This window comes from Theropithecus gelada, chromosome 14 (assembly GCF_003255815.1).
Source record: "Theropithecus gelada isolate Dixy chromosome 14, Tgel_1.0, whole genome shotgun sequence".
NCBI classification, from domain to species: Eukaryota; Metazoa; Chordata; class Mammalia; order Primates; family Cercopithecidae; genus Theropithecus; species Theropithecus gelada.
The window spans coordinates 4,468,817-4,496,217 of record NC_037682.1 but is presented as its reverse complement, the minus strand read 5'-3'; the positions used below and the strand labels follow the sequence as shown (position 1 = coordinate 4,496,217).

The window sequence follows — 27,401 nt, the reverse complement described above, 5'->3', positions numbered from 1 at the left end:
CTAGTCGTTTAATCTTTAGCTGCTTCCTTTGATCCCATCCTGGATTCTTGCAAGAAGTGAAAAGAAAGGAAGATTCCAAGGACGAGACGAGCTTTAAAAGGGTCATGTTCAGCTGAGGTTTCTGCCCATTTCGTGAATGAACATTTGAGGAACAACTCTAAAAACAGTCCCTTTCTTGGGCAATCAAAACTTGCTTCTATGGAAATGGGATTTTTACACCACTGCTTATCTATTATTTCAAAAAAGCATGGCTGGTTTTCAATTTTCCCTGGAAAAACTCATTTCTTTTTCCTCAGTAGGAATTCCCTTCATCCAATTTCGTGCCTCATTTTGCCCAGGGCCATTCACAGCTCTTAATTTTTAGATGCATTGAAAAGGGGTGGTGAGTCGCCAGGCAGGTGAGCTCAGGTGAGAGTTCTTAAGGCTCCCTTTGATCCTCAGATGATCAAATGCCCAGGGCCCATCAGTGAAGGCCACGCCCAGCAAAGGAGATGTGCCCAGAGCTGGGTCTGTGGCTGAGAGGAGACAGCCCTCACGGCAAGGGGGGCAGCTTTGTTGCCCTGGCAATTCTGGAACCCCTGGTGGTGGTTGACTGACCCCCCCACTTGTCCTTATCAGTGTGTCCCGTGACTGGCACACCTCCATGGGGGCTTTGTCCCAAGTGCTCAGCCTGGTGAGGTTATTAGATCCAAGAAGCAAGGGTGAGGGAGCGAATTGAGCCTAGTTTAGTGCCTACAGCGAATGCCCTTCATCTTTGTCCTCCGGCTTTAGGCCATCCTATTTCTAGTCCAACCCTGAGTGTAAAGTGTAACCCTTGGCTGGGAGCAGGAAGGAACAGACATGGCCTCTGGGAGCTTGGCAGTGCCAGTGAACCCCTAGTGACTAAGCCTGCTGTTATCAGCCACAGGGTGACCTCCTAGTGACTAAACCTGCTATTAGCCTCATGGTGACCAAAGAGCTTGGCCTAAGGGGAGTCAGAGGCCTGAGAGCAGTCCTGCCCATGGCAGTCTCAGCCTTGTAGGTGTTCGCTTTGCCAGTTGGTCATTCCTTCCAAGGCAGTCCCTGGCTCCCACAAGGTCAGGAGTCAAACCCTGAGCCAGCTCCGTGGGTTGGGGGTCTAGCTCCACGTCTTCCTGTGAAGTACCCTTGGCTCAGTAGATTCACCGCCCTGCCCTCGGGTTCCTTGTTTGCGCAGCAGGAAAAATTACAGGCCCTGGCTCAGGGGTGCCGTGGAATGCGGTGCCTGGCATTTGGTGAATGCTTTGTGTCATAGGTGTGGGCTCCTGTTCTTACTGTAAGAGAGCCGGGCTATAAATAACAGGACAGCTGGGAGGCGGCCATTCTTGGCTCCCAAGCGTGGGTCGGCAGTGGTATACAGCTGCTCTCCTTCAGAGTCCAGCAGGATTCTGCCCTGTGAGGTCTGCTTTGAGCCAGCCCTCCACTCAGGGTCCCTCTGGAGCAGTGCAGGGCAGAGAAACCCTAGAGACACATAAGGTGGAGTCCCGCTCCCCTGTGGGCACCCCAGGAGCCGGCCCAGCCTGAAGACGAGTAGAGGGGACGAGCTGTCCAGCTGCCACTCAGGGAGAGGCCCCTACGGACGAGGTCCCTGGACTCACCAGGTGGAGTGCTCAGGAGAGCAGAGCTTGGTGCAGGATGCTCTGCTGGCCTGAACAGTGCATTCCTTCCTCCAGCCCTAGAGCCATTCCCTTCCAGTTCCTTCCTTACTGCAGACATTGCTTACAAGGGGAACTAAAAGTCAAGAAACCCCAGCCTGTGTCCCTATCTATCCCCAGCTCTATCTCCTGCTGGCTGTGTATGCAGACAAGCCGCTTATCCTCTGAAAAATGGGTGTGACTCATACCTGTGCCCCAGCTGTCATAAAAATTACCCACCCATGTGAAAGTCTTTTGTAAAAATGTGAAACACTAAGATAAGGCCTCTTAATTGTTGCTTCCACATAGAGTAATGACGCAAGAGCCACATTAGTATGTAATGGGGAAGGGTTAAACTAGTCAGTTTTTCAGATTTTTGGCCCAGTGCAGTGGCTCATGTCTGCAATCCCAGCACTTTGGGAGGCTGAGGCGAGTGGTTCGCTTGAGCCCACTGGTTCGCTTGAGCCCAGAAGTTCGAGACCAGCCCGGGAAACATGGCGAGACCCCATCTCTACCAAAAAAAAAAAAAATTAGCTGGGTGTGGTGGCATGCATCTACAGTCCTAGCTACTCAGGAGGCGAGGTGAGGTGTGAGGATTTCTTAAGCCCAGGAGGTCTAGGCTGCAGTGAGCCGTGATCACATCACAGCACTCCAGCCTGAGCGGCAAAGCAACACCCTTTCTCAAAATTCCTGGAGGCTGTTGAGTGTACTTGTAGGTATATACGTACATAATTCTTAAAGACTTTCTCCTTGACTGGAGGCACTGTCTGAATGTCTGCCGTGTAACTGTGCTTCTCTCTACCAATGCCAGTCTATCGATATTCCTCTAGAGTAATAGATGGCATCCGAGTCATTTATTTACATCCACACTGAAAAATAACTGGGAAAATTGGGGCTCTCAGGTTACATCTTGAGCCCCAGCTGTATGTGATGTCACTGATTACTGCACTGAGTGGCTTAAATCAAATGCCTGCCCAGCAGGGGTGTGGAGAGAGGCTTCATTAGTCAAAATGATGAAACCCGAGATCAAGTATCAGTGGGAGAGACTGAAGATGCTGCTGCCTGGGGAACAGCAAAATGGTGCACGCCACGGGGAAGGAGAACCAAGAACCATAAGCCATCACGGGAGCCAATGGGGCTCCCAAAAGCCACAGACTCCTGAGCCTTGATATGGTTTGGATTTGTGTTCCACCCATATCTCATATGCAAAATTGTAATCCCCAGCATTGGAAGAGGTGCCTCCTGGGAGGTGATCAGATCATGGTGGGGGAGTTCTCATGAATGGTAGCACCATCCCCCCGGGTACTGTACATAGTTAGTGAGCTCTCACGAGATCAGGTGGTTTAAAGAGTGTGGCACCTCCCCCGATTCCCTCTTGCTCCCCCTTCCGTGATCACTGAAAGTTTCTTGAGGCTTCTCCAGAAGCCAAGCAGATGTCAGCATCATGCTTCCTATATAGCTTGCAGAACTGGAGCCAGTTAAACCTTGTTTCTTTATAAATCACCCAGTCTCGGGTATTTCTTTGTAGCAATGCAAGAGAGATCATATATAGGCTCCTTCTGGACAGCCTCAGATAGAGCCCTCTGGTTGCATCTAGAAATGACTCCTGACTTACTCTACCTTCAGTTCCAGTGGAAATAATGTAAACCCTGCATGATACTGTGAAGGGCTGACATGGACACAGCTGGAGGCTTCTGCCCCTGGGACGGGGGGGCTGGCAGGGAAGAATGTACTGCACTTGGAGTTCACCAGTACAGCCATGACCCAGTGCCTCCCTAGCCTGCAAACCTGGTAGTGATGCGGGGAGAAGAACCCACACGTGTATTTAGACACCTGCATCCGCCGCCCACCCACTCGCTGCCCTCTTGGGGCAGCTGGTCTCCTGCAACCAACTCGAAGCTTGGTTTGGGCTTTGGTGAGGCTCTAAATGGCCTTTTAGGTAGTCCTGGCAGAGATCTGGAGGGCACAGAGGAGAGAGTGGAGCTTCTCTTTGGAAGCCACGGTGGGGAGGGCTTCCAGCAACCTCATTTCATTACAGGTCTTTATGAGGGAGTGCTGTGTCCCACCAGGATGGCTGTGATCATTACTTGGCTGTCCCAGAGTCCAGGAGCATGAGAAAAAGAAGTGTTATTGCATTAACAGACGTGGCCCACACAGGCTTTACAAATTCCCCTCTTCGTGTCCGCTGGGGCTGCTACCCGAGGGCCTTTCCTGGTCAGCAGGGACAGTGCACACAGAGCGGTGTGCACCTGCACCAACCGCGGACTTACCTTGGAGCGAGGCTGGCGGACTTGGCTCCCATTGGTGAATCCAGTCCTTCCCCCGGCTTTGCTGATTTCTCTCGGTTCATTTGCTGTAGGATAGAGTTCAATTCACTAATAACATTTGCCTTTGGGCCTGAGAGAATCGGGCTTTTGATCTCTGTGACGTCGCCCCACAACTTGGAGGTCCTTGGCTGGAGAACCTTGGCCATCCCAGGCTGGGCACTGCCCGGCGGGGGCGGGGGAGCGGGCGGGGGGATAACAAAGCTATCTACATCCTCTTCCACGAGCGCGTCTTGATAAAGTGCATTGCTTTTGTGAATGATGGGCTTCATTTTTGGCTTAGGAGGTACTGGGGGTTTGTCAACCATAAATGCTTGCCCATCTGCATAGACTGTGCAGGTGTCCACGTTCTCTCCACCTTCGGAAGACAGGGTGGAGATGCTAGACACGGTGGAGATAGTGCTGGTCGTCTCGAGGTGGTGGTCGCTGCTACTCCGGCTGTCCACCTCCTCGATCCCAGAGTCGGCGACGGCGTCAAAGCTTTCAGGGGGTGGCAGGAATGAGGCAGGCAGACAGTTTGAAAGACTGGCTGGCTTCTTGCTGTCTGCAGAGTTGGTTGGTTGGCTGGAGTTCAACGAAGGGGACTGAGGGGTGTCACTTTTCTTCTGCTTCACTAAGTCTGTGAGAGCCGGGACAGAAGCTGCCCGGTCATCGGGGATATCAAAACTATTTGCAAATTCCAGGGGAGGAGGCAATGGCTCTGTAAAAATAAAATCCTCGTCCAAGTCCACGGATGCCAGAGGGGGAGGAGGGATGCGGAATGGCAAAATCACCGCCTCTTCCATGGAGCCCACCGCCACGATGGTTCTGCCGGGCACGGTGGTGGGCTCGGGGGCAGCGGAGATCTGTAAAGCACCTTCGGTTTCGGAAACACCTTCTGGCACCTCGGACGGCGAGCTGTCTGGCTTCATCTCCACGTCTGCCTTCTCGTCCTCTTCCTGCAGGGCATTGTCCAGCTTAGTGGCGTCCACGGTGTGGACCATCAGCAGGCCAGCCGATTTCTGCTGGGACGTGTCCATGATGTCGATCAGCATGTTCTTCTTGTCGTCGCCCTTCCGGTCTCGGCCCAGGTCGGTCTCGTACTTGTTCTCCGTCTCCTGCCGCCTCAGGGGTCCCCGAGTGTTCTGCCTGGTGACCGTAGGGAAGCCAGCATCTAGGCTGGGCCGCATTTTGGTATCAATGTAAAGAGGTTTGTTGAGGTCGGCCTTGGGGGCCTCCCCTTTGGGTCCCTGCTGAGACTCCTTCATGGCTCGGTCTCTTGCGGAGAGTGCCAGGGCCAGCGGGGAGCTGGGATCAAGCAGCCGCCCTGTGAGTGGGTGGACGTAGTTCCCGGGGCCAGCTGTGCCGCTGCTTGTAGGGGGTACTGCTGGGCTGCTCTCAGGCCCCTGGGCTTTGGACGTGGAATTCAGCGGCCTCCCAGCCTCACCCTGAGCACTGGCCTCGGCGCCACCCACGAAATGGTTTTCGGGCTCCCTGGGCGTGGCACCCGGCATGGGGGATGACAGCTGCTCAGCGCTGTCCTCGTCGGCGAAAACCCCCTCCTCGGGGAACATGGAGGGCCGCGTCCGGGGGGCAGGTGGCCCCAGGCCCACATCCTCGTCCCCCAGGTCTGTGGAGAGGAAGGCCGGGGAGTTCCTCCTGGCTTCCAGCCGCTTCTCACGGTCGCGGACGGCTCCGGCAATGGCGGCGGCGAAGGGGCTGCTGACGGTCAGGCTTTCGTCAGGCCGCAGCTGGCCTGGTGGCTCCGGGGCCTGGGGGTCGATCTCCATGCTGCTGCCCTGGCTGCTCTTGCCGCTGCTGCTGGTGGACGGCTCCTTCACGATGATGGTCGGGATAGGGATGGAGCACGTCTTCTCGGGGCTGTCCTCCACGTTGGACTGCTTCACCAGCATCCCCTTCCGCCTGGCGGGCTTGGCGGGGACGTAGACGGCTTTGCTGGCGATCTTCCCCACCTCTGAGTATGGGTTTTCGGGCATCTGGCCCCTCTTGTTGCGGAAGTTGGCCTGTGGGCCGGCGTTCCGACTGTAGAGGTCTTCAGAGTCCAGGGAGTAGCGATCCAGCTCTCTCCTGAAGTACATCCCCTTCTCCCTCATCATGGTGGCCACAGTGTCGGACCTGGTGGCGGGGGACACCTTGGCGGCAGAATTCTGATTGAACGCAGGCTTAATTGTCCCGTAGACTCTTGGAGTTGGGGACTTGGGGCAGTTGTAAGCGGTGGGGGAAGGTGGTGGTGGGGACGGGGGCACAGACTGTGGTGGAGGGGGGATGTCCTCGGAGGTGTCCGGCATGGACAGGCTTCTGGTGAACTTTAGCATTGGAGGAGCCAGAAACTGCCGCTCTTCCTCTGTTATTCCTACAAAGAGAAGATAGGTTTAGCTTTAAGTCACAATAGCAACAAAGCCTAAGTTCCTAGGAACGTGCGATATGCTACGTCTCCACAAACTCACAAGTTCAGATGATGAACGGGTGTTCATGAAACACAGCACAAGCCGCAATGCCAAGTGGTTAGTCACATGGCCCATCGTGAGCCAAAGGACAAGAAAGGGAAGAACAGAAAAGCACTGGGGATGCTGTGAGTGCGCTGCTGCTGCGGAGCCTCCAGGCGCAGGCTGCAGCAGGGGAGCTATGTGAGGCCAGGGCAGAAGGGCCCCTGACGCTGAGCTGTGTGTCAGTCTGCAGGCCAAGTGGGCAGCTTGCCTTGGGGCTGCATGTGTGTGTGCGCACGTGTGCTTGTGCTGGCATTGTGCTTGGGGCGGGGTTGGCTAGACCAGGAGGTGTCCTTCCACCACGCCCCTTCAGAATGGTAAGAGCTCCTAGGAGGGTTTTTAGGGCAGGGGCCTAAGGCTGTCACCTGTCCATGTGAAATGAGAGCAAAGGGGTGCAGGTACTGCTGTGTTTATGTGGCAAGGATGGTGTGCAGTCCACCATCCAGATGGCACTTGAGCCCCGCGGCTGCCCAGATGTACAGGGAGGCCTCTGCCACCCTGAGCGAAGCCATCTGCCCACGGTTGGCTGTGTGTGTGCTGGGAGGAGGTGCTTTTCTTCGAGGGTCACGTGAATCCTTTAATTGCCTGACTTCACTGGGCCCCACTAGGGTTCTGTGTGTCCTGGAGCTCTCTGGACCCTCAGAGAGGTGGATGGCTGGGGAATGCCAGCTCAGAGGAGGGGCCATGTGGGCTCTAGAGCCTGGCCCTGAGGGGAGGGAGCCCAGGTTCCTTTAAAGATCCCGGCCTGAGGTAGGAGTAGGATCCTGAGCCAGGCCTCAGTGAGCCCCTTCTGGGTCCCAGTGGCAGCCCTGGAAGTGGTCCTGTCAAGACCCTCTAGAGCAAGGGCTGAGAGCCCAGCGGACCACCATGATCGCAGCTGATAGAACCTCATACTGGCACAAAGTATGAGTTGACCTAATGAAAATACGTGGATGTTGAGTGTGTGGGGATGCAGCTGAGGTCCTACAACAGCCAGCAGCGTGGCCTGAGGGTTCTCTGGGTGTGTTGCCTGGGTGTGACTTTACAGACTGTCCAACAGCTCAAGACACAGACACGTCAACAGGAGCACTCAGGGAGAAGGGAAGCGAGACACGCACACACGCACCGACAGACGCACGGCACAGGGATTTCATGTCAGGAGCATGCAGGGTTTTCAAAGAGGTAGCAAAATAAATTACTTGAAATGAAAAAAAATTCCTAGGACAAACTACAATAATTTATTCCAATGAAAACTTCCATTCGATAAGGGTATTCCAAATTTAACATACTCCTTGTGGGAGGACATTTTGGCATTGCAAAGATGGCTCGTTCTCCATTGACCAGTTACTCTGAGTTGGTAGTCTGGCAATTATGTTCCCAAGGAGTACTAATTTAAGAATACACCTTATAAAGTAAACTGGGTTACATTCAGATTACAGATTCCAAACCATAAGGGTTCACTAACCTGATAGAAAGATTCTGCTGTCTGACAGGAGGAAATCAGTTGTTATTAACCAGTAACCACAAGACAAACATGCAGCTGTCCCTGAGTTTGCTGGTGCAGGGGGAGCTTTAAGCACAGCAGACACCACCTCCATGGCCACTTACTGCCTAGTGACTGCCTACAGTCATCCACCTCAGACTCACAAGCACACTGCGCTTTTGCACAGCAGCCCAGAGACATTTCCAGAACACATAGGACAGTGCCCCTGGGGTGGGCTGGGCAGACCAGAGTCCCAGGGTTGCCCCCACAACTCTCACAGGGCAAGGGCCTTAGCTTCTATCAGAATTGACACAGTAAAGGCAATGCTGAATTATCTCACAAAGGGACTGTCTCAAAGGGTCAAGTGTGACCTTGTCTCAAGGTCAAGTGTACCTTTGCCTGCAACAGAGTCAATAGGAATAATTGTGACATTAAGAAGAAAGGAAGGCAGTTTTCTGCAACACACAGTACGTTATTTCATTAGAATTCGAGACCCTGACCAGACCACCCTTGGAAGTATATCTGCTGAGCTCATCCTCCAGGCCTGGTGGTGGCTGGGGAATGCAGGGAACCCACTCGCCCTTCCCACCCTGAGCAGGGCAGGGTGGGGCAGGGGGCCTGGCTCAGACCACCCTGCCCCGCCTGCCCCTTTACTCTGCTGGAATTATCACAGATAACTGGGCTTCAATATTACAGAAGCCACCCCGGATTTTGTGTCCTTCAGGGGGCATAAGTTTCATGCCACTCAGATGTTCCAATGGCTCCCTGGTGGGCAAGGCCAGGTTCCTGCCCTCTGGTAGGTGGGCTGGCAGGGCCTTGCTGGGGTGAGACGCCAAGGCAACTGTGGCAGGCCCGGGGTCAGAACTCCCGAGGGGCTCTAAGGCTGTTTGAAAGCCCAGGGGCAACTTCTGTGGGGGAGTGCCACACTTCTTACCTATTGATTTCTGCCTTCGCATCGTACCTCGAGGGATGCCCAGAAATGGGGCTTTTGGGCTCCCAGGAACAGTGGGCGTCATCACGGCGATTCCTTGGCGTTCATACACAGACTGCAAACCGGAGAGCCTAGGGTGAGATGCAGCCCTGGCCAGCCCCCACCCAGGGTCACAGGGCCCAGAGGCCACAAGGGAACGTCTGTCACTGTGGCTTCCCCAAGCTGCTTCTGGAGCCACCTCAAATCTCCAGAGGGGCTGATGAGAACCACAGCATTGAGGACCCAGGAAGGGCCCTCTCTAGGTGCCTTTCCTATTCACTGCAGCTGCTATTGGCCTCTGGCCCTGTTAGGATGGCAGCATGCCCTGTTCCATGGAGATGCGGTCTGCTGCAACACCATTTGCCAGAGCAGCTGGACAGACACGTCTCTCTGAGATGGGGGCCAGGCTGGATGTCCCGTGGGAAAGGGCACAGAGTGGTGGGCAGTGGGGTCTGGCCTGGGTCCATACGCTGCTCCCCATGTGCCATGTGACCATCAAGTCCTTACACAGGAGCCATCATTTCCTCTTTCATAAAATGGGCTCATGATACTAGCCCCACAGTATGTGCAAGGGCCAGCCAGGTATTAGGGTAGTGTGTGGGTGAGTGTGATGTGCCAGCTAGCTTGAGCAAGCCCTGGAGCTGCTTGGGGGCACAGTGTGGAGTCTGCAGCAGCAGGCTGTCCCCAGCTTCCTCCCTCCTCGGTCTATTCCAGGAGGAGCCTAGAGCTCCCCTCCTCCACCTTGGAAGCAGAGTCCTGGTGCTGCCAACCCTTTGGCTTGCCCAGGCTGCTGCTTTCTTTGCAAAATTGAGATGGCTCAGGGCCCCAAACTTGTAGTGTTGAAGGCCAACCCAGAAGAATATCAGATGCGGAAGCTCAATGGAAATATTCGTGTGCAAGCTTTTATTACTCCAGCTTGGAGATGCTGTTTCCATGTGTCCACAGCCTCTGTTTGTCTCACTGTATGGCCCTGAGGCTGGAGGGGGAAATTAGGACCCTTTGGGAGGTCGAGGGCACTTTGTCTCAGACACCCCCCAACTAGGTGGGGCACGTGGGTGCTGCGAAGGACTGGGAACAAAGAGGGAGGCAAGGACGGGTAGGCAGGGCCTGAAGGGGAAGGCCCCTTGTGAAGTTCAGAGGTGATGGGAGGAGGTGTGAGGGCAGGTATTTTAATTGTAACCATTAACAGTTGTTTAATGCACATTACAGAAAAGTCTTGTGGTAAATTTATAATATTTATAAGTGTTATTGTTCAAGAAAAGGCTAGAAATAGTGAGGCAGTTTGATACTGGTTCAAAGGGAATACTAAGTTAGGTAAGCAATCACGACAGGTAGGCAGTGCCGGAATCTGACATCAGGCTCAGATGGCTGCCTCTGGAAAATGGAGAAGCAATCCAAGGGTCCAGGAGGCCACGCCTTCCTCAGGATGTACCTGGGGGAATCGAGCAGCCTCTGCCCCAGGCCCTTTTCCAGCTGTGTGCCCTCCTGACTGCATAGGGAAGGTGACCATGGCATGGGCAGCCTGCTCTGAGCCAGGCACCCACTCTACCCAGCAGACACTGAAGCCCTTCATGGCACTTCAGGACAAGTGCTGCTCAGGATCTTGGAGCACGTGGGGGACTGCCACATGGGATGTGGGACAGACGGCCTCTTCCACACCGGAGTATTTCTGTGCTCTGGGTGGACCAGGAGGCAAGATCACCTCTGTCTGAAGCGTGCATCAAGGCCCCTTACATCTGTGTGTTCACAGGTCCTCAGCAAAGTATGACAGGGGACACCTTTGAGGCTCAGGGCACTGAGTAAGCAGAGGCAGTCAGTGCAGTAAGGGAGTGGCAGGGCTTAGATGTGGTCTGCTCTGTCCCACCACTGTGAGTCTGCACGGACCGACCCGGCTGTTCGTCCTGTGGCTACTTGGATTTGGGCCCCACCTCTGGACAGCATGAACCAGACATGACAGCATGTGCGCCTTAGCTACTGAGACAGCCCACCCACTTCCTGGGTCACTGCCAGCCCCTGCCCTGCGTGGTCCCAAGGTATGGCCACTTACGTTCATGTCTGAGCTAGCCGGGAAGCACCGGCTGCTGGGCCGCTGCTTGATGGTCGCCACCCTTGGTTCCACGGCCATGTTCTCAGCAGCACGGGAGGGCTTGGAGGCCGGGACTATCTCCTCGGGTTTATCTGCAATAGAACCGTGAGGATTGGAGCAGCATCACCAGTGGGGGAAGCTGGGCGTCCATAGGAAAGCGCACAGGTGCAGCAGCCACTCCAGCATCCAGAACTGTGCATGGGGCATTTGTTGCTGCTGTGAGGAGCATGCGTGTGCCTCTGCCACATGCATTCCCACTGGGGCATGGGCTCCTTTCCCAGACCTTGTCCTTGGAGGCATGCACGAGGTGTGGACATAGAAGACCCTCCACAGCTCGGTCGCCTCCTTGGAAGTGCCCAGCCCACCAAGGGCTCTGAAGCTTTTTGGGACATTTTGGGGTTTTTTTTTTTTTTTGAGACAGAGTCTTGCTCTGTCGCCCAGGCTGGAGTGCAGTGGTGCAATCTTGGCTCACTGCAACTTCCACCTCCCAGGTTCAAGCAATTCTCTTGCCTCAGCCTCGCGAGTAGCTGGGATTACAGGCACCTGCCACTACGCCCGGCTAATTTTTGTATTTTTAGTAGAGATGGAGTTTCACCATGTTGGCCAGGCTGATCTTGAACTCCTGACTTCAAGTGATCCACCTGCCTTGGTCTTCCAAAGTGCTGGGATTACAGGCGTTTGGGTAATTTCTTTAGTGGAATCACTTTATTCTTACTAATGGGATTTATTCTTGTGAGGGTTAACTCAACTGACTTTTTGAAATTTTTTTTTTTTTTTTTTTTAAAGAGACTCAGAAATATGGTTCCTTTGTAACTGTGATTGCCAAGACATGAGGACCTGCCATCCAAGGCAATGTGGGTGTTTCAGAAGCCAGGGTGCTCAGGGGCCCCAGGCATTAGTAAGTGTTGCAGAGGGAAGTTCTCTGTTACAATTTTCCCCAACGCAGAACCTTCCCATTTCCTTTTAAAAAATGAAAGCCAAAATTTATTTATAAGGGATCCTTAGCAATTAACAAAAGCTTTTTAAAAAGGACATTTACAGCACTTTTTTTTTTTTAACTTGAAAACTGAAGCACATCCCGGAGCTCTCCTGACACCTTAGCTTCATCTCAGGGTATTTGGATCAGGCATAAGGGTGTGTCTAGGGCTGTTTAAATGCAAGGGCCCTGTGCCACTGAGACCTGGAGAACTGGTCTTCCAGTCCCGATTGTGGAAAAAGTGACCCCACCTGTACTTCTGAGATGTCACTGGGTTGGGACAAAGCAGTGCGGTGCCTGGTGGGTGTACCCCATTCTAAGCCTTTGAGACAGCACTGGCCTTACTCCCTGGGAAGAAGCAGGCCATCTAGAACATTCTGCCTTCTGGCCACCCTAAGCCCACTCTTGGCATCTGGTGGCCTCCCATGAAGTGTATGCTAAGGACTTGCCCAGACTTTGAGCCATGGGGCTATTGTGCGGGTCGGAGCTGAGCAGAGTGCAGGGAGGAAGGCCCCCATCTCCAAGTTGTTCTTCAGGATGAGGCGGAAGTTACCTGTCATGGCAGCTTCTCACGGGGAGCTGACCCATGGGCAAAGCTTCCAGAGCCACAGCATGGCTCAGGGTTGTCCAACACAAAGGCATCAGGCTCCTGACAAAGGCAGCCCAGACCAGAGGTCCCCACAACAGAAGTTTGGGGAGAAGAAATGGGGGTGTGCTGGGGACACTGAGCCGGGCACCCTGTGATGGCCCCTCAAGCTTGCAGAGCAGCTGAGATGTACATAACTCTGACACCTGTGGACACTCTCATGGTAGAGTCTGCATGAGGGGCCTGGTTCCAGACCCTTGGACCAGTCCTGCCCGCACTGGGCCAGAACCTCAGGTCAGTCTATACTTTTTTTTTTTTTTTTTTCTTTAAGATGGAGTCTCGCTGTCACCCAGGCTGCTTGGCTCACTGCAACCTCCACCTCCTGGGTTCAAGCAATTCTCGTGCGTCAGCCTCCTGAGTAGCTGTGCGCCACCATGCCCATCTAATTTTTGTATTTTTAGTAGAGATGGGGTTTCACCATGTTGGCCAGGCCGGTCTCAAATTCCTGACCTCAAGTGATCTGCCCACCTTGGCCTCCCGAAGTGCTGGGATTACAGGTGTGAGCCACCACGCCAAGCCATATGTTTTTAGCCTTCAAACAAGGAGGGGGAAGAAAAGGCAGGAGAATGTGCAGCAGAGGCCATATGGCTGCCAAGCCCAGCACACTTACCATCGGGCCCTTCAGGGAGGCATTTGCTGACCTCTGGCCTGGACCACGTTTCCAGTTGTCAGCAAAATGCCAAGTGTTCACGCAAAGCAAGAAAGCCCTTGCCCCATAGTGTCCGGGCAGCCCAATCTCCTCCCACAGCACTCTCCCTTCATGACCAAGTCCAGCTGACCAGGCCCGCGGGCTCACTGGGCCCCATTGCTGCATCCCTGCTCACGCATTCTCTCCTGTGATTCCTGGACCCACAAGCCCTGCTGGCTCTTTGACAAGCCTGATGCCTCCTTGGGGTCTTGTCATTCCCCCAGTGGATGCTAAGCATCTGCTCCTCAGGGAACTGGTCAGGCACGGTAGGAAACACCCGAATCTCATCTCACTTGGCAGTGGGGACATCCTGGCTGCGACCTGTGACCCCAGTCCAGAGCCGGGCTGTCCTCACCTGCGTTCAAGACCCTCCTCTTCTGCCCTCCTCAGCCCAGCTCCTCCAGCTGCAGCAGGTGCTGCATGGCTGCCTCGTCTCACATTCCCTTTGCTAGGGTCCCTGTCAATCTCTCTGGGCTGCACGGGCTGGATCCACCTGCCATGGTTCCAACAATTTGCTTCCTCCAGGGAGCCTTTCCCCTCCTAGGGCTGGGGTGGAACTCCTTGGATGGCTGGGGTCGAATTTGTTTCTGTGCAGGCCTCTCTGCCCTGGCCTTGCCCATCAGCTGGGCTGTTCCCCTTTGACTCAGGACCAGGCTGACGCTTGGGTGATCTGCTTTGGCCAGCTGTGACGTGCAGCTCCAGCTTGGTCTGTCCCTGGAAGTGGGGGTGCTGGGGAGTGGCTGTTCTTTGCCTCAACTGAGATGTGGCCGCTGGTGGCCCCCAGAGTATTTTTCTCAGTGAAACGGGGGTTGAGATGTGCCTCTGTCACCAGGGAGTTATGTCCCACAACTGTGGCGAGCCAGGGCACTGTGGGGTGGGGATGCCCCGGACCTGCTTCCTGACAGTGCTGGCCTGGGCCCCTCCTCTGACCCCAGTGGAGGGTGAGGCCTGAGTGGGGTGCAGCAGCATGTACCTCCACAAACATGACCCAGAAGGAATGCCACCAGGTTAGGGGAAGAACAGCTGGAGCCCAACAAAACATCCCACGGGGGCATTTCAGGTGGTGAGCTCTGGGGACAGCCACAGAATCCAGCCCGCCGGACACTGTATGCAGGTGCACACAGGGAAGGGTGCCTTCCTGGCTGCCACCTGCCTGTGCTCGGGCCTGCACCTGTGGAGATGCAGGAAGGCCCATCCGAGCCAGAAACCCCTGGGCATCCCTCCTGGCTGGACTTCAGGCTATGGTAAGCTCAGAGGCTACGGTGGCAGCCAGGGCTGAATAGCTGAGGTGAAGGGAAGTTATCAGCACTGAACACTGACAGAGGTGTCAGACCCAGAAGATGCAGGAGAGCCACGGCCCTGCAGGGGAAGGCCTGAGCGCAGGTGGGTGTGGGAAGGCTATGGCCAGGCTCCACTGTGCTGTTGGCCATGTCTGGGCACATCAAAGAAGGAGGGACTCTAGGGTGTAACAGCTTTCCTGGGATTACAATTTAAACGAGCCAAATCTTCAAGAAGCTCCTTTTTCCAACTGGGCCCTTCCAGAAGCCATGCGTCTGCTTTTTATGTATTAACAAACTCCACAGCTGATGAGGCTGGTTCATTTCCATCCACTGCACACTGAGGGTCTGCTGCCTGGCCTCCCCGGGGCACTGCCTTGAATCCTCACATTCCCAAAATGAACAGGCTACAGGCTGTGATTTTAGGACCTCAGGGCCTGCGGCAGGCATCTTGCCAAATACACCTCATGTAACTGTGTGCCCGGGGTGAAGGACAGGTGTCCTGGTCAATAATGACAACCATCCCTGAATCCTGGGGAGGTTCTGGGCTGATCATCCTGTTTCTCATCCTCATGAGAAGCTGGCTGTAGTAAAGGGATTGTTTCCTTGTTGAAGCGAAAACATTTCAGGTCTGAGATGCGTAAGGCCATACAGGGGCAAACCATGGGACCAGGCGAGAGCTGGGGCTGGGATTGGGGTCCCCCGAGCCTTGTGCCTGCTATGTGGATGGGCTGCTCATCCCTGGGCCCTGGTGGGCAACGGCTGCAGAATGTTAGTTTGGAAATGATTGGGGTCAGTACTGGCATGCTCTGCCTCGTCCAGGAGAACCACGAGGCGGGGGTGGGGGCGCCCTTCCCATCATCACAGTCGCCACGTCGGAGGGTGGGGTTGGTCAAGTCCCCGCAGGTGCATCCCTGAAGCTGTGGCCACTTTGACTGTGGATGCTTGGTCTCTGTTTTAAACCTTTCCCTTCCCAATAACCCCAAAACAAACGTTCTTTTGAACCAGAACAGGTGAGAGCAGCCGGGCGTGTTGGGGTGATAGTGTCAGGGGCTAGCATTCCTTTTTAAGTTAGAGTTAGTGTAATTCAAATGAAAAAGGAAAACCCTGCATTGGTCCCCCCACAGGGGTGTGGGTCCTTCCTGGCCCTTGTCTCTTGGGGATGTGGGCAGTGGGAGCGTGCTGGCCTGACTTGCTCAGTCCCTATCTCGGAGATCTTGTTTCCAGATCTCCAAGACTTTTCAGAGAAGCCACAGGACTGCAGATTCCTGCTTCTCATTCTAGGCTCCTAAGGATTATGCTTAATTTATAAAAGCTCAGAACTAGGTCTTTATTCAGGGACTCCGGATGAAGGGGATTAGCGAATCCGGCCCCTGGCAGTCTTCGAATGAAGTGCTCAGTGACTGAAAACGAGCCTCAGACAGATTTGAAACTGTCAAATCCCAAAATACTCCAGTGAGGAGCTGATGAAGATCCCCAGCAGTCACCCGCATTTCAGCCCTCTGAGCAAGCGTGTGTTCTCTCTAGAAGACACACGTGATGCTGACCAGGCACAGGGAAAAGGGAGGGGAGGTGGTAGGTTTGTCACCTGCCTGCCCTTCCTGTTACCAGAGCCCCCCAGCCCATGAGCTGACTCTGGACCACGGGCTGACTTCCGTGCAGGTTCCCCTGATAGTGGGGAAGAAGCAGCGTGCCCCGTGCTAGAGAAATCTTGCCACTGCTCTGCATCCTCAGCGAGTCACAAGGGAGTCACCAAATCGAGGAGTGACACAATCCCAGCGTCCATGCTGAGGCCGGGAGGCCCAGGACCACACAGGCACCTGGTGGCCAAGTCTCCTGCTTCCCCAGGTAGGAAACGGGCTCTGCATTGAAGCGACGCTAGGTCCACTGTCCAGTGAGTTCCTTTGCCTGTGGCCACACAGCAGGCCCAGAGCCTGGGAGCCAGCTCCATTGAGGGGCAGAGTGCCCAGCTGTTTCCCCATCGACTCTTCAGAACCTTCCGGGGGAAAGCAGCAGACCAGACCCTGTGGAGGGCTGCTCCAGCTCTTCAGCTTTCCTGGGACCTGATTCATGGTCTGCTTCACATCCTCCAAGATGATCCAGGGACCCTATCGGTTCTCAACCACTGCTCTCTCCCCTTATGTGAGCTTGAAGTGGTCTGTCTACCTCTCTGGAGGTGCAGTGCCACTACATCCTGTCTCGGAGTGACATTTATACTCTCTCACCCAATTTCCAAAAGGAAAACACATCTGCAGTGCCAGATGTTAGAGGACAGAAGCTGTGTGTGTTAGAAGCAGCGGCTGTTGCCAGCTGGCTGGCCTCTTGGTTTAATCTTCCAAAGAGGCAGTGCAGGGTGGGAAGTGTGTGCTTGGACTCTGGTGCACTGTCCTGGCCTGCAGCTCTGAGTCACACACCTTCCAAGGGCTAGAGTCTGAAGGTACAAGTCAGAGGTGCCTAGTAGGGTGGAGGCCACAGTCCCCTTCATGTGCCCGGGGGCAGAGGCCCCACCCCAAATCCTGCCAGACAGCCGGCTTCTGCCTGAGCCCAGCACAGGGTCTGGGGTCTAGGGCAGGTGCTCAGAGAACACTTAAACACTAAACAAAGATTTTACAGATGGAGAACTGAAAACCTGGGATCACTAAGCAGGGTAAAGCTAGCAGGGGACAGAGTTGGGATTTGAGGTGCTTTGCCAGGGATGTTAAGATAAATGACCACGCACCGGGGGGCTTAAAACAATGGAAACATATCCCTGCACAGTTCTGGAGGCTGGAAGTCCAAGGTCAGGTTCCTTCAGAGGGTCTGGGGAGGATGAAATCCATGGTGTTTCTTGGCTTGTTCCTTCTTTACAAGGACACGTCACTGGATTTAGGGCCCACCTGAGTCCAGCATGACCTCATCTTGATTAGATCTGCAAGGATCCTATTTCCAAATACGGTCCCATTCACAGAACTTTGGGGGTCACTTTTCAACCCAATACAACTGCAAAGGCCTGACTTTTGTTCCACATGCCTTTCTGGAGTGTGGCGAGTGCTTTTTCCGAGGAGAGGCCAGTCTTCCCAGAGACGGGTGGAGGCAGCACCAGGGTCCTGGAGCATTTGCTGCACACCCAATGTGTGCTCCACACTTCGCATGTGCACCGTGGGATGCGCTCCTGGCCCGGGAGGCAGGGGCTGTCAGTACCCCTCGGTGTCTTCAGTCCCCAGCTGGACCCCTCAGTGTGACCAGGCCAGGCCACGGCTGCTGGTCCCTTTGGGGTCTGCCTGCCCCCACCCCCGTTATAGCTGGGGTTGGGGCTCTGGGGCATTTAAGCTCAAATTTGTAGTCAGGTTCTCTTGCTCAGACGGGAGGTGGATCTTCTCTCTCTGGAGCTCCTGGCCGTGCAGGCTGTGACTCTTCTGATGCCACACTGGGGGAGAAGGGCAGTGTGGATGGGGCCAGGTCCCAGCAGGCCACAGGCGCCCACAGCGGCTCAGCCACCTGAGTCCCGAACTGTTCTCCCTGACAAGGGAGTTTTGTTGTCCCGCGCTGTTCTGGCAACTGGGTCCATGGGCACCTGTGGTGGGGGCGTCTTCCTCGGGTAGGTGATGAATAGAGGGCCATTCCTGTGAGCTGGGGTTTGGCCTTGGATTGAAGGGGCGTTCACACAGAAACGTAATTGCATGACATAGGAAGAAGGGTATTCTGTATCCCGGGCGTCCACATCCTCGGCGCAGCAATGGGGCCTAGAAAGCCTGCTGGGAGTTTTCTGGGCAGCCGTAGGATGCTGGTGCAAGCCCGGGGCTGCTGCACAGAGGCCACTGGGATGACACAGGCGGGGGCGGTAGGCAGGGACAGCCAGGGGAGGAGGCAGTGGTGGTTCTATGCCCACTTCACCCATTCTCATCTAACATGACTGGGACACAGTTAAGATTTGCCTTAGGGCCAGTGCCTCTGGCCAGATGGTAGGGTCCTCCCAACTCCAAGAGATGAATTAAAAGCTGGGAGTGCTGCTTTTAATTGTTGGGGGAGCTGTGTCCAGCAGCAGGCGAGCAGTACCCCCCAATGTGCTTGCTGCTGTGAAAAGGGGGACCCGAGTCTATCCGGGGCCTGCGGTCCGCCTGCCCACTCCATGGTGATTGCCAGTCTCCCACTCCACACCAGCCCTGGGTGGGGAGGTGTAGCCAAAGAGCTCACCCTGCTCCCTTCTCCCCCCAGTGCCAGGCACGGGGCACAGGGCAGCCTCTTGGGGAGTGGGTGATTTCCGGGCCTTAAAGGAAGGCAGTTCCTGCCCACCACAAAGGGTTCCTGAGGGTCAGGAATGCAGCCAGGGGCTCTGCTCGCCTGCAACCCCCCCATCCAGGGAGCCCCATGTGACTCAGGCCCCTGGGAGGCCTCACAGACAGAGCTTGAAGGCTGCCCAGCTAAGACCAAACAGGGGTCCTGCCAGCTTCACAGTCATGACGATGTGAACACAGGTCAGGGAAGAAACACAGGACACGCTGGGGAATCACAGACAGGAGAAGCCAAGCAGAAAGAACAGACAGACGGATGTGCTCCAGGGTGGGGCTCCTCGGGCAGGACCCGGTGGGAGAAGGCAACACAAGGCTTTGCGGCACACTCAAGACTGCACGGCGTCACAGAGAAGGTTTCTGTTCCACGGGGGGGGGGGGGTGGTGATGGGCAGGGGGCTGACACAGACACCGGGCCTCCCTTACCCTTCTTCTTCCGGACTGAGGCTTGCAAACAGAAAGGGGAGCGCCGTGAGCCACCAGGATGCAGCGCCCGCCCGCAGCCTACACTCGGGCCTTGTCAGCTCCGGGCGCCTCAGGAGCAGGCTGGGCCGGCACTGGGGCAGCGGGCAGGGGCTGTCTGGAACGCTGCAAACGCAGGCTGCGCTATCCACGGAGCAGCAAACCTTGGCTGCCCGCACAACTCTGTCCTGTCTGCCCTGCTCGTTAACCTACTGCCTGGCAGTGGAAAGGGGCTTTCCTTCTTCCTCAGCACCTCTGGTCCCACCAGCACCCTGCCAAAGTGGGGGATGAGTTCTCAGAGCAGACATGAGCAGAGGTGGTGGGGCCAGCCTTCAGAGTGCACCTGTGGCCTTTCCTGCCTCATTCCTTTGTTTCTTGACTGAGCTGAGCTCGCGGGAGCACCCCTTGGAAAGATGAGAGCTGCTGGCTTTGTCTCTCTGGGGAGCCCCAGGACAGGCCTCTGTGGAGAGGGCCTGGAGGCTGGCCACCTCCTCCATCGACTGTGAGGCTGGGGCACGTGGAACTGGGTTTCCCACGCGGGGCACTACTGGTTCTGGGTGGGTGGGGCAGTGCCACTGCAGGGCTGCTATTTTGGATTGAGGCCTCATGCCCGTCCTCAGACTCCAGCCCAGAACCTTGTGAGAGGCGGCCTGGCCGCCCTCAGCACCCTTGGCCGAGGAAGGATGATTACTGCTTCACCACTGTGGCAGCACTTGCTAGACCCCTCTCGGGAAAGCTGCCTGTGCCAGGAGTGCAGGGAGGACAGGGCCTGTGAGTGAGAATGCCGGTCGGGGCTTGGCTCTCAACCTCCTGGGCCAGCTGGACTAGACCGTGGGCCTTGGGCAAGGGCTCATTTTTTCCGTGCCCATGTAAGCTGCCTTCACCAGCTCCAATTTGTGCTCCAGTGGAGCAAACATTTCCACCCACATGCCATCTCTGTGTGTTTCAGAACCACCCTCTTTCCAAAGGTGTCCCTGGGCTCCATGGTGACTCCCCGGAACAGGATCCTGCGTGGCCAGCATGGCCCACGTGGCTGCTTGTCGCCCTTCCCCTGTCTCCAAGATAGAGTCAGAGGGCCAGAGCCTCTCTCTGTTCCTTGCAGACCTTATACAAAGGTGCCGGGAGTTCCCTAGGCCTGCTGTGCAGACCAGACTGCTCTGCCAAGCCCATGCTATCTACACAGATCCCCGGAGGATGGAGCCTTCTGGTCTGAGCCACATGGGGAGCAGCTCGCGCAGGCCTCTGAGGCCTGGACTGAGATGGATGTTGATGGGGGTGCCCTAGACAGCAGGGGGAGCTGCTTTGGGGACCCAGTGGGGCTGCTTACCTTTATCCACTAGTGAGAGGCCCAAAAATTCAAAACAAAACAATGTTAGATAAACAGAAAAGAGGAAAGGCAGGACTAGCAACAACTCCCCGCGAGGGTCCGGGGGAGGTGCACACGTGGGGCTGCTGGGCATGCAGGGGCACTTCCTGACACACGTCTGGGCACAGGGGCAGGAAGGGGGTAGCGAGCAAGCATGGGGTCATGCACAGCCTGCTGCTTTGCAAAGGGCAGCTCAGGGACAGGCATGGCGACTATGGGGCTGGGCCGGGTGTGCGACTTACCAAGCTCCTCCAGCTCTGAGGTCATGGACTTGGAGCGCAGGGTGAGGGCCGTGGTCGGTGCTCGCTTTGGAGGCGGGGGAGCTGGAGGGCAGAGGAGAGATGGGTGTGAGACCCCAGACCATGTTTCCAGACATAGGAAGAAGGCCAGCAGTGGCCCTGTGGCTGGCAGGTGGGTCTCAGGCTGTTTGGCTGCGGTGGTCAGGGATTGTGCAGGTGTGCTTATGATGGGAAAGGACTGGTGCTCAGGAGGATCTTGCTGTATCTCTGAACTGCAGTGCAGAGCCTGCCCTCTCATGGGTGGGCCTGGGCAGGGGGAGGGAGGGGACGGGACACTGAGTCGGAAGCCTGCGGAAGGGACTCCTGCTAGTGACTAAAAGGGCACTCCTGTTGGGGCACGGATGGTTCCGGCAGCCTGTGAGCCCCAAGTCATTGTCATGGGCTCTGGCGGCAAATTCCAGTCTTGTCCCTGTTCCTGGGCTCTCAGAAGTGTGGAATCAGCTAGAGAGAGGGCCCACTGCCCCCCAGCTGTCCTTCCCACCCCCACCCACTCCGGTAGGGCCCCAGGCTGGAGCTGGGCAATGTGGGGCATGTACCTTTCTTTCTGGCAGTGTCGTCGGGGTCCAGATTCCTGGTCACCGTGACCACTTTAAGGACCAGGTGATTCCCTCCCTGCCGGATCATGTTCACCACCTGCCTGTGGCCGACTTTGACAACATTCTCATTGTTAACCTGTGGGAAGGCGGGGAGGATGGCGTCAGTGAGAGCCAGCGGAGAAGACGACAGCCAGCACCCACCCAAGGCAGAGACACGTGGGCTCCTAAAAGGGGGGCGAATGCAGGGAAGCGAGGGGAGTGAGATCGTCATCTTTTTGGAAGCAAAGGTGCTTTTGGGGAAACCAGAATGAATGCTGCTGTGACTGTGGAGGTCACTTAACTGGCTCAGGAGGCCAGGGCAGGCCAGGGGAGGCGGGGAGGCCCTCCTGTGACACTGCAGCTCTCCACTGAGTCCTCCACAGCTGCTGCGGAGGAAGGGCTGATTCCTATTTAACCTGAGCATCCTTACGTGCTCACTCTTACAGGCCTGGGGCAATTTTCACGGCCACCAAGAGACGGCATGTGAAGAGCCTGACAGGCAAGTTCCAGGGCTGGGCTGCAGCGCCAGGCTTTGCATCCTCACAGGAGGAGGAAACGTGGCGCTTAATTGCTTCTCATATATTCTGGGAACGCACATCACACTGACGCGGCCCTTTTCCTCCCACTCCCTCCCTGCTCTCCTGCTCCAGAGGCCTGGGAAGGCAGAAGAGCCTGGCCCAGCAGGGCGCTCACAGAGTGGGGGCCCTGTCCCCGTTCTGGCCTGGATAGCTAGCTGCCCCAGTACTCCTGGGAAGGTGAGTGGCAGGCTGGGGACCCCCAAGGCTGCCACGCTGTGGCCACTGCCCTGCAGTTGAGGAGCTCTTGGTCCCTTTAGGAGCCAGTTACCTCCTCTGCCCCATTTGTTCTCGCCGTGGCAAATGCACCTGGCACAGAAGTAGGAACGGACTCAGGGTGCCATCCCACAGGCAGAGGTGGAGCTGGGCCCTGGCCCTCTACTGTCTGCTCTTCTCACCTCCCTGAGCAACGCTCAGCAGCAGATGGCCTTGGCCTCTGCCTCCCAGCCCCATGCCACTCCCAGAGGAAAACCCGACGGATAGAGACTGGAACTGGGTGGGCGTCTGGGCTGACACTGCCCACCCTGGCTACTGCAGCAATAACCCTTAGTGGTTTTCAAATGTTGCTGTGAAAAGGCCCCGGCCCCACCCCTGCCCATGGAACTGAGCTCCACGGGGGGCCTCTGGCACCTTCATCCCAGCAGCTCCTGAATGGGAGCGCAGCCCAAAGGCAGCTGTCTCTAGGTGGCAGCAGGGAGGAGGAAGCCCGGAAAGGTGAAGTTTACAGCTACTTTACGCACCACCTTTGAACAAAGAAAAGCACCCTGATGGTAAACAACAGCCAAGAAGTCATGCCCCTCACCAGCCACACTGCGCTGTATGTATATCCTCCTCGTGCTATGGATTTTTCAAAAACTAAACATCTGGTGTAGCCACAAACAGAAAACGTAAAGCCTGTGTGCTGCTTGGTGGATTTTCACAAATCCAACACCCATGTAAGAGCTGGATAGAAGCAGGTACCGCCCGGTTCCCCATACTGTTGACAGGCCCAGGATGTGCCAGTTTCAGTCACCTCCAAGATGGCTGCAGAGCTCCTCCAGGCAGAGCTGTGACGAGCCCAGGGAGGACTCAGGGGCGCCAGGGCAGTCCCCACGCCAGCTGCTCTGCAGTCTCTGCTGTGGGACCAGCTCATTCCCATGTACTCAGACCTGCCCGGTTTCAGCAGTGAGTATCCAATGTCCTGGGCCCACTGGACAGCTGATCACCCTGAAACGCCCTGAAGATACAGTCTTGGGAGCAGGACCATCCTAGTGGGGCCTTGGGAGAGAGGCCCACCTACAGCGGCAGTGGTCTTTGCAAGGGGCTATCCCTTTTACTGAGGTTCTCAGAATGTAATTAGGAAAGCAGATGGATTTAGGAAGTAAAGAAGCCAGATCAAGGAAGAGAATGCCGAGAATTCTCGGAGGGCAGACCTCAGCTTGCAGGACCCTTGCTGCTCTGGTACAGACAGGCAACCGAACACAAGCCACACGTTATATCGGTTCTCTCCCCTCCAATCGGCACACCTGGGCAGTGGCTGTTGCTCGGGAATTCATTCATTCACTCACTCAGTCATTCCAATGTCTCTGTTCCTGGTACCACTAAAAGCCATGAGGCACAGGCAGTTCAGCTGTCTCTGTCTCCATCTGTGGGAAGTTTGCGTCCTCATGAGGGAGTTTTGGCCAACACACAAAGAAGTGAACACATAACTTCAGGTGGCTGAGTACCACCTAAGAAGGCAGAGCCAAGTAAAAGGAGACGGAACAGAGGCCTGGACCCACCAGGCAAGAGCAGTGTGAAGCGGAGTCCTGGGGTGGGAATAGGCAAGGAAGCAGTTAGGGGGCCGGGGGCGCAGAAAAGGCCTGAGAGCTGGGCCCAGGATGCCAGGGTGAGGTTATGGGCCAGGGAGTGCTGAGGTCCAGTGCAGAGATGAGACATGTGACCGAAGTAGCTGTGAGTATGAGGTACCAAACACATGTGGGGGGCACCGAGACACTGGGGCCTCAAACTGAGATGGAGGAGGCAGGCTGCCCCGGCTCAGGAGTCACGAGGCCAGTGTGTGAGACGTTGGTGAGAAGACCTGACAGTAGGGAGCCCCCAGCTGCCCGGCCACTAGATCCCCAGGGGTCATCCCTTATAAGGCTGTGGGTAGAGAGGGGAGGACTTGGCCCCACCTTGAGATGGGCTAGGACCAGCTTCCCTGCTCTGGGCAGGCCCCCAGTGCCAGGCCTTGAGGGGGCTCCAACCAAGAAAGTGCATATTACTGCCTGCTCACTCCTGCCACCCGCTGTGGGGTGTTCTCTGGATCTGATGCTTGGGGAGACTACGGGACTGGCACAAGGATGGGTCACTGGAGAAGCCAGGCTCAAGTTGGGGCCTATTGAGGGCTCGTTGGGCTGATGGGGACTCTAGCAGTCCGGCCGCTTAGGCAGGGAGGGGCTGGGGATGTGGCCTCCGACTGTGGCCTGCTAAGCATCACGGCTTTGGGCTCACTCTAGAATCCTCATCCTCCAGAATCTCCTGTGGTTCATTTGTGATGGCTGATGCTGTCCTTCCATGATCTTGGCCAGAGCTGGCCCTTGGCCACTTTTGGGGGAGAAGTTTGTTCCTGTGCCTTGGAAGGGTCAAGGGGCTGGAGAGCCCTTTTCCTCGGAAGTGTCAGAGACAGACATTACTCTTCTCTGGGCAGGGGAGACTGTGTTTTAGGAAAAGGACCAGAGGGCCTCTCAGGGAATGAGCCACTCATGGGGGATTCTCAGGAAGCTTGGCTGTGGGGCCGAGGACCTTGGTGGCCCCAGCACCTTCCTTGTCTGTAGCCGACAGCCTGGGTGCACGTTCTGGTGGCACCTCCACACAGTCATGCTGCCCCAGCCAGAGCTGTTCCTGCACGGGGGCAGGCTGGCTGCCCAGATGTGATGTCTCGTATCTGAGTCTGCAGAAGCTGCTGTTTCCACCTAACTCCTAATCAGCAGGGCTCCCCAATTCCTTATTCTGTCCCCTGTACCCCTTATAGACCTGCTGCCCTCAGCAGACTGCAGCAAATGGCAGGACCTGCTCAGGAGAGCTGGGAGGAAATGAGGCTCCCATGGGCCCTGGAAACGTCACTTGGCTTTCTCTGAAAGCTGATGACAAAGGGGCATACAGGGCTTGCAGGGGTGGAGCTAGGTCTGGAATCAGTTATTGGGCATCTGATGCCCCTCTGACCTCCAGAATCTGTCTCGCCCAGGTCTTCCTAGGTCATGAGCCACTTCCAAACAACGTTGCTTTGGACGAGCTCCCCTGCAGTCCCAGCCCCACCTGGAGGGCCCTCCCTCCCCCTTCATGGTGGGATGGTATCCGGAGAGCCCTGGTCCTGGTGGGCCCGCACCCCTCCAGAATCAGCGTATTATTGGGTCCAGAGCCCGTGGGGGCCCTGCTGCTTGCTAGGTGCCTGTGGGCAGGACACCTGCCTCTCTAGTGGGGTGTCCTCAGTAAACAGCATGGCTTCCTATCCTGGCAAGCACTTGGGGGCAGGGATGTGGTGCCAACAGGGCCTCAAACCATCCACACACATCCTAGGATGTTCCCTTTTGTCCCCATCCAGCGATTACCAAGGGTCAAATCCCACCCACACAGTGCCTCAGTCAGTTTCAACTTAGCTGTCACAATTTAGAGAGTATGAAACCTTTGCATAAAAAGTCTAGAATTTCAGTTTTCATTGAAAAATCAGAACCCTCGCACTTGGGGAGCTGGGCCTCCCACTTGCATGCGGCACTCTCCCCTGCTGTTAGCTGGGGCTGAGAGAGCTGCTGTGCCCACCCGCCCCAGCCTCCTGGGCTGTGACGTCACTTTCTCAGCTTGAGGGGGCATTGGATTTGTGGCTCTTGCCAGCCACCAGTGAAACAGAAAACTGCTATCACTGCCTTTGATGCCATCTGCATTTAGAATTTTGGGAAAGGACAGATTGAACTCTGCACATTGCTGGTCTCAAAAGCAGTCCAGGTGACATTCATGAAATTGATTTCTATTTCCTAGGGAAGCTGCAGATGACTGGTGAGCCCTGTATCAATCTAAGCTTCCCAAGCCAGTCTCCTGTGGCAGAGCTTGGCTCTCAAAAAACATTCACCTTGTGACCAAAATCTTTCCCCTGCAGAGGGAGAGGCATGTCTACAAGGGGCCTTCAACAGCCTCTGAGCATGAGGAGGAGGCAGAATGGGGGAATGTCATGTGGGTGCTAGGGCACAGGCAGGTGGCCACCCTGCCTGTCACCACTCTGCATTACCCTGAACCCTAGATGCAGGCCCAATGGACAGACATGGACATGAGGTCTGGAGGGGTCTGTGGGGGACCCCAGCTCAAACTTGCAAAAGCCAGGAAAGTGGCTCCGAATCTTGCACTTAATATAGAAACCACATTGTTTCCATCAATGAAGAGCCAGTTCCAGCACCAAGCATGTGGTCCCAGTGACGCGCATTTGTAATTAGACTCTAAATACCATCAAGGCACTAAAAATGCCAACTTCCCCAAAGCAGCTGGGGCTGGGAGGCACCCGCAGGAGCGGGGCTTGTGACTTCGGGGTGTTTAGAGGCTCTGCAAATGATCTCAGACCGGTAGTAACTCCTGCAACACGCATTTGCTCTGCACCCCTCCAGGGTGTGGTTTAGATTCTTTCAAGAGGGCACAGGCCATGAGAGTGTGCCACAGGGACCTCCATCATACAGGCCCAGGACAGGAAGCCCCCTTGGTGAGAACCTGGCCGCACTGACAGCCTGTCCCCGGCTCTGACCTCAGGCAATGACAGCCTGCCTGTCGGGAACACCACAGGGCACCAGGGCTCATGGGGGTGAATGGTGCCCACATGCTGCTGGGCACACACCTGCCCTGTCCCCCTCAACTGAGCACAGAGAATCCATCCCGACCTTCTGCCCACACTGACCTTTCCCGACAGAATGCTCAGCACCCCTCCCCACATCCCACCCCTCCAGTTTCCCCTAAGGCCGCCATCAGGGCTAAGTCCTGGGGCAGGGCAGAGTCTGCCCCCTGCCCTAACCTGCCTACTGGTGCATCATCTCTGTGTCCCCGAACACTTGTTCTGGACTGAACTGTGTCCTGCCCAAATTTATATGCTGGAGTCCTAACCCCCAGTATCTCAAAATATGACCTTATTTGGAAAGAGGGTCTTTGCAGATACAGGTAAGTTAAAAAGAGGCCATTAAGGTGAGTCTGACCCAGGTGACTAGTGTTCTTATGAAAAGGGGAAATTTGGGCCGGGTGTGGCGACTCACACTTGTAATCCCAGCACTCTGGGAGGTCGAGGTGGGCAAGCTGCTC

General features: G+C 55.9%; 1 protein-coding gene across 2 annotated transcripts in view; it reads right to left on the bottom strand.

The window, feature by feature from the left end:
• Positions 1 to 27,401, bottom strand: part of SHANK2 (SH3 and multiple ankyrin repeat domains 2) — a 638,889-nt gene that overhangs the window by 13,118 nt on the left and 598,370 nt on the right. The window contains exons 17-24 of one of the 2 annotated variants that reach the window (XM_025357432.1): positions 21,499 to 21,634; positions 20,906 to 20,986; positions 20,625 to 20,633; positions 19,262 to 19,282; positions 10,942 to 11,072; positions 8,859 to 8,970; positions 7,907 to 7,927; positions 3,923 to 6,329 (exon numbers count right to left, since the gene is read on the bottom strand). In XM_025357432.1, coding sequence (XP_025213217.1) covers positions 3,923 to 6,329; positions 7,907 to 7,927; positions 8,859 to 8,970; positions 10,942 to 11,072; positions 19,262 to 19,282; positions 20,625 to 20,633; positions 20,906 to 20,986; positions 21,499 to 21,634 — 2,918 coding nt within the window. The remainder of the gene's footprint in view (positions 1 to 3,922; positions 6,330 to 7,906; positions 7,928 to 8,858; positions 8,971 to 10,941; positions 11,073 to 19,261; positions 19,283 to 20,624; positions 20,634 to 20,905; positions 20,987 to 21,498; positions 21,635 to 27,401) is intronic. The other variant, XM_025357433.1, reaches the window with a different exon arrangement.